General features: G+C 46.2%; 1 protein-coding gene across 4 annotated transcripts in view; it reads left to right on the top strand.

Annotated features, from left to right (window-relative positions):
* The window catches only part of akt1 (v-akt murine thymoma viral oncogene homolog 1), a 126710-nt gene that overhangs the window by 104752 nt on the left and 10089 nt on the right, over positions 1–11869 (top strand). For all 4 annotated transcript variants that reach the window (XM_038778082.1, XM_038778075.1, XM_038778090.1 and 1 more), the window contains one exon: positions 151–279. In XM_038778082.1, coding sequence (XP_038634010.1) covers positions 151–279 — 129 coding nt within the window. The remainder of the gene's footprint in view (positions 1–150; positions 280–11869) is intronic.

The raw sequence follows: 11869 nt of genomic DNA, 5'->3' as shown, positions 1-11869 counted from the left end.
CTGAGTCACTCAAAATAATTCTGGTCATGAAATTGTTGAAGAATGTGTCCAGATGGTTCCCTCTATTTGTGAAAATGTGTTTACTAGTATGAGTAAAATAATGACCCGTTTACTTTCTGCTAAATGTTGCTGTTGCTTAATTTTATTTAGTTGGAAAACCTTATGCTGGACAATGATGGCCACATTAAGATAACTGACTTTGGGCTTTGCAAAGAAGGTATCAAGGATGGAGCAACTATGCGAACATTCTGTGGAACTCCTGAATACCTTGCACCAGAGGTTTGTTTTTTAAATGTTACTGATCATATTTTTTTTGCTATGTGAATACTTGTGTTTCACCAAAGTGAGGGATGGCGGTCTCACAGTATTCCAATGCACTAACCACCCTCAGGCTGCCTGAGTGAGGATGTCACGTCAGAGCTGAAGTTGTCTGCACAATTTCGTCCTGTGGATCTAAAATTACTGGAAACAATCCCTAATTCAGACTTATTTCAGTACAGTACTAAGAGAATGCTGCAATGCCAGAAGTACTGTATTCTTCAGAGACGCTAGACCCAGGCCCATCTGCTCTCTCAGATGGAGATGAAAGACCCTATGACATTATTCAAAGACGAGCAGGGGAATATCCCAATGTTTTGTCAATTATTTATCTCTGAACCAGCATCAGTTTTTAAAAAAGATATATTATACGGTCATGTATGTCACGGCTGTTGGTAGAGCTTTGATGTGCTAAATTGACAACTGCATTTTCAACAGTGACTAACTTCCAAAAGTACTTAATTGGCTGGGAAATGCTTTGGGATGTCTGGTTGCCATGAAATATACTATGTAAATGCAAATTCTTTCCATTAGCCCAGCTCATATTATTAGAGCTAGCAGTAGGATAAATTTTGAGCAAAGCCACATAAGACAGTTGAAAGATTTATTTGTAGTTAATGTGTTAAATTGATTTAATTGGTAAATTGACTAAGTTAGATCTCCAAACTGAAATATCTGGATTGACGTTTATGGCAATATCTGTTCATTATTAACTGTTTTTGTGACTGGCAGCTTGTTACCTTGTTAATTTAAAAATATTTCCTCATCTTTCATACTTCCTCATTTTTTTTAACCACGAGATTTTGTTGCTAGACGCTTAGTTCCTTTTGAAAATACCACACCGTGAAGCATTGGTTTCTTTCATTTGCATGTCTGTAACACAGAAGTATCACTTCAGTAACTTCGGAACCTTAAGTGAATTATTATTTTAAAAATTTTACCACGCTTAAATCCCTACCCCGTCGCCAGTCTCTGGGTTTGTTTTGAGAATTCTCATGTTTTGAGCAGTTGTTTCAAACAATATGTCTGTGAGGAACTTGCTGTACCTCAGTTTCTGTTAATCCCTGTGACATGAGGTAGGAAACTTCAACAATTCCACTTTCAGCTGCAGTTCAAACATCAGTGCCTTAAGATGGAAAACCCGTTTCTGCGACTCAAGTGAGAAGCGTTTGCAGATAAATTTAGGGTGTCATTAACAAATGGTCAGTTTTTTTTTTGCAACCCAGATAAATTGTCTTGCAATAATCTGCCCAGCAGCAAAATGGAAGAAATTGGTACTAAATTTTAATCAATGGTGAAGTCTGATTTTAAATATTATATTCTTAGAATGAAGACTCTAAAGACCACAGCTGCAGGTATATTCTATAACCGTGTTTGGAGACTAATGAAAAGAAATCGGAAATGATTAATGGGAATTTATGAAATGTGATTGTACAGATAATGAAACTAAACATTCCTTCCCCCACTTCCGAAAGTCCAAGTAGTGTGGACTATTGTTTCATAAATTGTAAATAATGCCATTAATAAAAGCTGGAGGTGAGCAGAGGAACAACATAAAGAAAGAAGCTGGGGGTGCTTGAAGCTAAGAAAGTTTAAACAAGTCCAATTTGATTCATCACTCCAGTTTGGAAGAATGTGCCCAAGTGCTGATTTATAATTTGAAACCGCAAACTAACGGAGTTTAAATTTTCCGGTTGCTGGCCCAGGAATGATGCTCTTTCAATGAAAAAGTAGATGCTCCCTTTGCTTTAATGTCATCTTTTAACTTGGGCACTGGAATGTAAAATAGTTGCTTCTGTTTACACAGTTGTTGTATAGTTGTTTTTAGCTGCATGATGGAATTTGGTTCAGGGGATGGTAGCATCTTGGAAATGTGAGCTCCTGGTTATCAAAGGCTTCAATGTTTAGAACTGCCTTGGTTTCTCTTGTAAATTGTGTTAAACAGCTGTCACGCATTGTCCTTGTGATATTCTAGGGCTACCCATTTTAACAGACTTTGGCTTTTCTCATTGTTTCAGCGTAATATTCACAAATGGGGATGTGGTGTGGGCATTCTGCGGATACCATCGAACTTCCTTTATTTTTGCAGCTGAGTTATTTAACAGCAGTCTGTGATTAATTAGAGTTACTTTTATTGATGGTGCCTCCATGAAATGTGTAAAACCTGAAAAGCCAGGAATCCTTCCAGAGCCCCACCCCACTTGAAAACTACTACCCTCCCCCCTTGTGTTTGCCCATAGCAGGTCCCAGGTTTGCGACTTAACCGAGGAATAGCTCTGATCCCAGTTGCTTTTATTAGAGAGGTTGCCACTACTGATCACTATCCAGTAATCCCTGTTGGAAGTGTGTGCGTGTAATACAATAATAATATAATAATTGTTTATTGTCATAAGTAGGCTTCAATGAAGTTACTGTGAAAAGCCCTTAGTCGCCACGTTCCGGCGCCTGTTCAGGGAGGCCGGTACGGGAATTGAACCCACGCTGCTGGCATTGTTCTGCATTACAAGGCAGCTGTTTAGCCCACTGTGCCAAACCAGCCCCATATGTGTGGATATCAGGTAAGGACTGGGTTACTCTGCTCAATCAGAGAAGAAAGAGAGAAAAGGTCTGTGCGTTTAAGGTTTAATCTTGATAACTTCAGTAGGTGCTTCGATGGAATGAACCACAGAGGGAAGAGGTGACTTGCAAGCTAAAGCTGCTGGTTCTGTTGATGGAAGGATCTTGCGGTCTCGCAATAGTGAAGCTCATGATGGTGAAATTTGATGATGACGATTTGACTGACTGCCCTTCTTAGGTTTTTTTTCAAGGATTCTTGTTTCGTACAATTATCTGGCTGGGTGAATTACTGTCTCCAGCCCCTCATTGCAGTTCTGAGAGCAATTTTACACACACATGTATAACTTGCTTGCCCTCTGTTAGCTCGATTTCTGAATTTAAATGTTTGATACTCAAAGAACCAACAAATGAATGCGCTGTTGGATTAAGGGAGCAGGTTTTAGAAAGTAAGTGAATGGAGCCTGCTCTGTAACTGTGCATGGAAACCACAACAGAGCACAGAGCAACCAGTAATATTAAAGAAAAGGGGAGAACTATTATATGGAGGTCATTCCATAACACAGGAACAATAATGAATGACAATTAATAGAAGTGAGGTATGCCAACTGCCCTGGGCATCAAGGCAGCATTTGTTATTTTAACATTTTAAAACACACAACATGGCAAAATAAACACAACCACACACCCTCCCTCCCTCCGTAACCTCAACCAAACCCCCTACCTAGCCCTCCCCTTAACAGCTGACGGTAACCGGGGGCAGGATTCTCCGACCCCCCGCTGGGTCGGGCCTTCCGGGGGGGGCCCCCACGGTGGCCTGGCCCGCGATCGGGGCCCACCGATCGGCGGGCAGGCCTGTGCCGTGGGGGCACTCTTTTTCTTCCGCCTTCGCCATGGTCTTCACCATGGTGGAGGCGGAAGAGATCCCCTCTCCTGTGCATGCGCCAGTACGACGTCAGCAGCCGCTGGCGCTCCGGCGCATGCGCGGACTTACGCCGGCCGGCGAAGTCCTTTCGGCCCTGGCTGGCGTGGCGCCAAAGGCCATTCACGCCAGCCGGCGGAGTGGGAACCACTCCGGCGCAGGCCTTAGCCCCTCAATGTGAGGGCTTGGCCCCTAAAGGTGCGGAATTCTCCGCACCTTTGGGGCGGCCTGACGCCGGAGTGGTTCACACCACTCCGACATGCCGGGACCACCCGCCCCACCGGGTAGGGGAGAATCCCGGCCCAGCTCTGTGAAATGCAGCACAAAAAAACCCCATCTCTTATGGAACCCCTCACTCGCCCCCCTCAAAGCAAATTTCACCTTTTTCCAGATACCAAAGCTCCATTAGATCCCCCAACCACACCGAGGCACAGGGTGGAGCGACTGACCTCCACTCCAACAGGACCCGCCTGTGAGCGAGGCGAAGGCTAAAACACGTGTCTCCGTTCCCGTCTGCAGCTCCGGCAAGTCCAAATTGGCCCCCAGGGAGATGGGCTCTAAATCCACTTGCAAGACTGCCGACATGGTGCTGAAGAATGACAGCACGGTAGCACAGTTGCTTCACAGCTCCAGGGTCCCAGGTTTGGATTCCCGGCATGAGTCACTGGCTGCGCAGAGTCTGCACGTTCTCCCCATGCCTGCGTGGGTTTCCTCCAGGCGTTCCAGTTTCGAAAGATGTGCTGGTTAGGTGGATTGGCCATGATCAATTGCCATTAGTGTCCAAAAAGGATAGATGGGGTTAATAGGGTACGGGGATAGGCTGGAGGTGTTGGCTTAGATAGGGTGATCTTTCCATGGGCTGTGCAGACTCGATGGGCCAAATGGCCTCCTTCGGCATTGTAAATTCTATGGTCTGTGACCTCCAAAATTTCTCAAACTTGGGGCAGGACGAGAACACATGCGCGTGATTGGCCGGGCCTCTCCCACACCGTTCACCAGTATCCTCCAGTCCTTCAAGCAACCGGCTCAGCCTCGACTTTGTCAGGTGTGCTCTATGTACTACCTTTAGCTGTACCAACCCCAGACTCGCACTTGAGGTTGAGGCATTCACCCTCCACAGCTCCTCCTCCCACTTGGCTTTAATCCCCTCGAAGTGCCATATTCTTCTTCAAAATCCTCCTATAGTTCACCGAGATGACCCACCCCGCCAGCTCGAACACTGAGAGCACCCCCTCCAACAAAGAGGAGGGTGGTGCCAGTTGAAAAGTCAGGAAAACTTTTTTTACGAAATTCCGCACCTGTATATACCTGAAAACGTGAGCCCGCGGGATCTCAAACTTCTCCCCCAACGCCTCCAAGCTCGCATACTGCCTTCTAGAAATAGGTCCTTCATTTCCATCACTGTTCGCACCAGAGCAAAACCTAGCAACCAACCTCATGGCTCAAACCCATCCATGGTTCCCTCATATCAGCATCAACTTCGCTCCCGCCCCTAACCTGAAGTGCTGCCAAAATTGCCTCCAAATTTTCAACGTGGTCACCACCACCAGAGTCCCTGGATATTTCTCTGGGTCAAACAGGAGCGGTGCCCCGACCCCTTACAAGAGCATGCCTCCATCCTCATCCACAAAGCCCCCAGCTCCCTAATCCAGCCCAACACCTTCTCGGGTTTGGAAGGGCCAGACCCCCTGACCGTCTCCCACTCTGAAGCACTTCTAATCTTTGCCACCTTACCTGCCCACACAAATGACAAAATCAACTGTTCCACCCCCGTAAAAAAACGTTTTGGGCAAAAAGACCTGCCCACCTTCGGATTCAGCGCTGTATTCCAGTCCTGTGTCGTCCCCAAGTATTAACTAATGTGATTCCAAATCTGGCATGGCAGCCAATAGTTTTTTCATAATCCCTACGTCATCCCAGTTCGGGGCATACATGCTAAGCAGCACCACCAACCTCCTCTCTAAAATACCCATAACTATAACGTTCCTGCCCCCCTGGTCAGGCACCACCATCTCCATCTGAACCCTCACTCTTACCCACCGATATCGTGGACCCCCCCCCCCCCCCCCCCCCCCCCCGGCCCTACTATCAAAGGCTGAGTGGAACACCTGACTCACTCAGCCTTCCGAATCCTCACCTGGTCCTTCACTCTCAGATGGGCCTCTTGCAAAAGCACCATGCCGGCTTTCAAACTCTTCAAATGCCCCTCCCCCCCCCCCCCCCAAGCCCTTACACGGAGGTCTATGAAGATAGTATGAAGACACTCAATTTAGGGGCAGCAGGGTAGCATGGTGGTTAGCATAAATGCTTCACAGCTCCAGGGTCCCAGGTTCGATTCCCGGCTGGGTCACTGTCTGTGTGGAGCCTGCACGTCCTCCCCCTGTGTGCGTGGGTTTCCTCCGGGTGCTCCGGTTTCCTCCCACAGTCCAAAGATGTGCGGGTTAGGTGGATTGGCCATGCTAAATTGCCCGTAGTGTCCTAATAAAAGTAAGGTTAAGGGGGGGGTTGTTGGGTTACGGGTATAGGGTGGATACGTGAGTTTGAGTAGGGTGATCATGGCTCGGCACAACATTGAGGGCCGAAGGGCCTGTTCTGTGCTGTACTGTTCTATGTTCTATGAAACCCCCCACAACCGCCTCGCCTATCAGTCATAACCTCTACTCCAGACTGGCAGGACCCAACCCTACCCTCGGCACTGTCAGCCATCTACCCCCCCCCCCCACCCCGCCCAGCCATTACCTCTCAACCACTTCTCCCAGTATCGTCCCCATTTTCCCACCATTTACACCTCCCAGCAAAATAAACACAAACCCCCTCCCTTCGTAACCTCAGCCAAACCCCCCTACTTTGCACCCCCCATACAGGTTCCAATGACCGTGGCCCCTCCCCCACCTCACTCCCATTCACGAGCCATCGCTGCAGGGATTCCTCAGGGTACTGTCCTAACACAACTGTCTTCAAGTATGTCCCAGTCCAGCCATATAAATACTGTGGCTACAAGAGCAGGTCAGATGCTGGAAATTCTGCAGTGAATAACTCTCCATCTGACTCCCCAAAGCCTTTCCACCATGTACAAGTCAGGATTATAATGGAATACTCTACACTGGCTTGGATGAGTACAGCTCCAACGACACTCAATAAATTGAACACCATCCAGAACAAAGTATTATAATAATAACCATTTATTGTCACAAGTATGAAGTTATTGTGAAAAGCCCCTAGTCGCCACATTCCGGTGCCTGTTTAAGTAAGCTGGTATGGGAATTGAACCCGCGCTGCTGGCATCACAGACCAACTGTCTAGCTTATATAACCTGCTTATTTGGCATCCCATCCGCAACCTTAAACATTCTCCCACTCCACAACCGGCACACAGTGGCTGCAGTGTGTACCATTTAAAAGATGCACCGCACCAATTTGCTGCTTCCACAGCACTTTCCGAATATATGGGGCGCGATTCTCCGCGAATGGCGGGAGGGCCCCCTGACAAAATTCACGCCCGCCCTCGATTCCCCCCCCCCCCTCGGGTTCGGAAGATCCTGCGTTCGCCGTTTTTCACGGCGACCGGCGATTTTCCGACCCAGATGGGCCGAGCGGCCTGCCGTTCACGGCTGTTTCACGACGGCGGCAAACACACCTGGTCGCTGCCGTCGTGAAACGGGAGTGATAAGCCCGTTTGGGGCTTGTAGGTGGCCTAGAAAGGAAAGAGCACCACGACTGTGCTCGGGAGGGGACAGGCCCGCGATTGGTGCCCACCAATCGTCGGGCCGGCGTCCAAATCGGACACACTATTTCCCCTCCGCCGCCCCGCAAGATCAAGCCGCCACGTCTTGCAGGGCGGCTGAGGGGAAAGACGGCCACCGCGCATGTGCGGGTTCGTGCCGTCAGCGTCATGACGTCAGCCGCCCATGCGCGGGTTGGAGCCGGCCAACCTGCGCATGCGCAGCTGACGTCATTAGGCGCGCCGGCCGCTTCATTCTCGGCGCGACGCCCCTGTGGCCGAGATTTACGGAGCGTCGCTCCTAGCCCCGCCGGGAGGGGAGAATAGGGGGCGAGGAGCGGCCTCCGAGGCCGTCGTGTAACTCGGCCGAGTTCACGACGGCCCTCCCGATGTTTCCCGGGAGCGGAGAATTCCGCCCATGACCTCCACCGCCGTGAAGGTCAAGGAACATCACCACTTGCAAGTTCTCTTCCAAGCCACATAACATTCCGACCTGGAACTATATTGATGACCCTTCATTGTCACTCGGTTAAAATCCTGGCACTCCTTTCCCAGCAGCATCAGATGCACTGCAGTGGCCCACGAAAGCCACGGGTAATTAGATGGAAGTAATCAATGCTGGCTTTACCTCAGACACTTCCATGAAATAATAAAATCTGGCCATTGGTGTGCGATATTATAAGTAGTGTCTGAACCTCACTAGGTGATTTCTTTTCTTATGGCTCGGCCAACATCTAGATTCTCCACGTAAGGAGCTCAAACCCTGAATATATTGTTCTAATCCTGACCATGTTATAGACTGAAAGTTATCTAGGAGTGAAGTCTGCAGAGAGAATGTACCTCGGTGACCTTTTTTTAATTGATCCTTAAAGATGACACAATGTCACCAACAGAGAAACAGCAATGAAGATAAACAGAGATTTTCCATGGAAAGTAAAATACTGCAGATGCTGGAAATCTGAAATAAAAAACTGAAAATGCTCGGAATTCTCAGCAGGTCAGGCAGCATCTGTGGAAAGAGAAACAGAGTTAACGTTTTAGACCTGTGACTTTCATAGAATAAATCTGCCATGCCCCATTGTTTTAAGGAGGCACACGTAAGAAAGAAATTGAAAAATGCAGTTCAATTTTAACAAAACTGAAGGAAACCTATAAAACTAAATCATGGTGCCACACAAAAGGTTGCTGCATAAGATAAAGATGCATGGCATTAAGGGTAAAGTAGTAGCATGGATAGAGGATTGGTTAATTAATAGAAAGCAAAGAGTTGGGATAAATGGGTGTTTCTCTGGTTGGCAATCAGTAGCTAGTGGTGTCCCTCAGGGATCCGTGTTGGGCCCACAATTGTTCACAATTTACATTGATGATTTGGAGTTGGGGACCAAGGGCAATGTGTCCAAGTTTGCAGATGACACTAAGATGAGTGGTAAAGCGAAAAGTGCAGAGGATACTGGAAGTCTGCAGAGGGATTTGGATAGGTTAAGTGAATGGGCTCGGGTCTGGCAGATGGAATACAATGTTGACAAATGTGAGGTTATCCATTTTGGTAGGAATAACAGCAAACGGGATTATTATTTAAACGATAAAATATTAAAGCATGCCGCTGTTCAGAGAGACTTGGGTGTGCTAGTGCATGAGTCACAGAAGGTTGGTTTACAAGTGCAACAGGTGATTAAGAAGGCAAATGGAATTTTGTCCTTCATTGCTAGAGGGATGGAGTTTAAGACTAGGGAGGTTATGTTGCAATTGTATAAGGTGTTAGTGCGGCCACACCTGGAGTATTGTGTTCAGTTTTGGTCTCCTTACTTGAGAAAGGACGTACTGGCGCTGGAGGGTGTGCAGAGGAGATTCACTAGGTTAATCCCAGAGCTGAAGGGGTTGGATTATGAGGAGAGGTTGAGTAGACTGGGACTGTACTCGTTGGAATTTAGAAGGATGAGGGGGGATCTTATAGAAACATTTAAAATTATGAAGGGAATAGATAGGATAGATGCGGGCAGGTTGTTTCCACTGGCGGGTGACAGCAGAACTAGGGGGCATAGCCTCAAAATAAGGGGAAGTAGATTTAGGACTGAGTTTAGGAGGAACTTCTTCACCCAAAGGGTTGTGAATCTATGGAATTCCTTGCCCAGTGAAGCAGTTGAGGCTCCTTCATTACATGTTTTTAAGGTAAAGATAGATAGTTTTTTGAAGAATAAAGGGATTAAGGGTTATGGTGTTCGGGCCGGAAAGTGGAGCTGAGTCCACAAAAGATCAGCCATGATCTCATTGAATGGCGGAGCAGGCTCGAGGGGCCTGATGGCCTACTCCTGCTCCTAGTTCTTATGTTCTTATGTTCTTATGGTGTTATTGCATGTTCCCGTTTACTCTCAGCACCTGAAGGAAGCTTCAAGCAAACCAGCGGAGTCCCTTTCTGGAACCCTGAGGAAGATGCTGCTGATTATAATTGAAAACAAAGCTGCTGTTTATTTTTAAAACTGGAGTTTGAGACCTTTTACTGTATTTAGGCAGTTTTTACAAATGATTAACGTTGCAGAAACGAGTTTTAATCATTTGCCTCTCTGGCCTTTTTCAATATGTTTGGTAGATTGATAATGCTGCTTAGATGCTAAATTTCTGTACTTGCTTCCCACTATTGTGAGGCAGTCAGTAACTGCGCCGCAGGCAGGATTTACTCTGACTAATATACTTGTGTATGCTGGACCAATGCAATACAGCTTAATGGCTGTTACTGCCAGTAAAGGATCGTTAGTATGATATGGATCAGGAACTCTGTGTGGGGATTTGAAATGACAGCTGTGGAACTTGCAATATTGACTTGCAGTGCATTTTATTACAAGCACCTGAAGAGGGGGGAGGGTCAGGTTATTCCTAATTAAGATGCATTTAATTAATCATAAAGTCATTTGCGGGTTTGTGTCTTTTTTAATTTTCAGGTTTTGTTGATGAGATCCTCAGGAATTTTGGGTCTAGGGTGTCCCTTCTGAACAGTAAAATACATTCTGATTACTCTTAAAAGAGTTGATGAGTGTAGCTCCTGGAATTATGGCTGGCAAGCAGCTGTGTTCCTCCTATACATATATGGGACAGCTGTACAACCAGCTGTCACTTGGTTTGAATCATACAGGCAGGAGCTGCTGTAAATAGACCTGTGTGTAAGTAACATAATACCTGCTCAGATGAGATGAGTTTTACATTTCTCCACAAACCTTATTAAGAATTAAAAATGAGTAGTCACACCAGCTAGTAATGCAGATAAGGAAATCGATAAATCATCCCGTAAATGTATTAAGGTAATTTCAGAAGACCCCAACGCCAAGAAATGTTTCTGAATTTTATGCGGAATCCGTAGTAGTTGCGGTAAAATAAATTACACCATTTAAAAAATAAAATTCTGAACGTGAGTTGTTAAATCAGTGAGCTAATGAGTATTAATCAGAAAGGTTCTGCCATTAATTATGCTGGAAGTTGAAGTGATCTTTACGTTAAACTGGTTAAGTCTTGCGTTTTATGAAATAGATTCAGCACGATGGGTGGGCCTGCACCACGTGGGCTGCAGGGGTTCGAGGAGACAGCTCACCACTTTCTGGAGGGCAATTAGGGATAGGCAAAAATTCTGGTCTAACTAGCGATGCCAACATCCCAAGAATGAAGAAATTAACGGTTGGCCTGAATCTTGTGATCAGTAGTGAAGTGATGGCACTCACCACGGCTCTCAAACAGAACTACGCACAGAGATCTGATGATCTCTTTGTGCCATGGATTTCCCTTTTCCTGATGTCACTTTGAATTTGAATCAAGTCAATGGGGATCTTCAGGTGTTCAGCAACAGTGATGTCAGCACGCAGAGTAAGCTGCCAATCACATTGAAGGATTTTGACAGACAGATTGCAAACCAGAAAATAAAATGCACTATTTTTCTCACTTTTTTTAATTAAAATTTTACAGAGATCAAAATAAATGATTGGTCCAGACAGGATTATGATAAGACGCTAACGTAACTATGAATTTAGTATGGCATTCATTCAGCAAGGTGTAATTTGTTGAAGTGTTTTTACGATGAGACTAATTGCGTAAAAGGGAAAGTTTTTGTCAGTTTGTTGATTCATAATTGATTGCAGACTTGGGGGAAGGGTGGATTTCCACAACACCCATATTGGGTAGTATGAACAAAAACCTCTGCATTTACAAGCTTAACTGCACATGTGCGGACCTCAAAGTTACTTCCTGTAAAACTGAGGAATAATGACAGTAAATGCTGACAGTTTGTCTATCATTCCTACCCCAGAATCCAGACCATTATAGTTTTAGACCCTCGCGAATTGATAGTGGAGTGGGGAAGGATTTGTTTCTGGA

The sequence above is a fragment of the Scyliorhinus canicula genome, chromosome 2 (genome assembly GCF_902713615.1).
Source record: "Scyliorhinus canicula chromosome 2, sScyCan1.1, whole genome shotgun sequence".
Classification (NCBI taxonomy): domain Eukaryota; kingdom Metazoa; phylum Chordata; class Chondrichthyes; order Carcharhiniformes; family Scyliorhinidae; genus Scyliorhinus; species Scyliorhinus canicula.
Note: the sequence above shows the minus strand (reverse complement) of the source record. Positions and strands in the feature narration are given on the sequence as shown.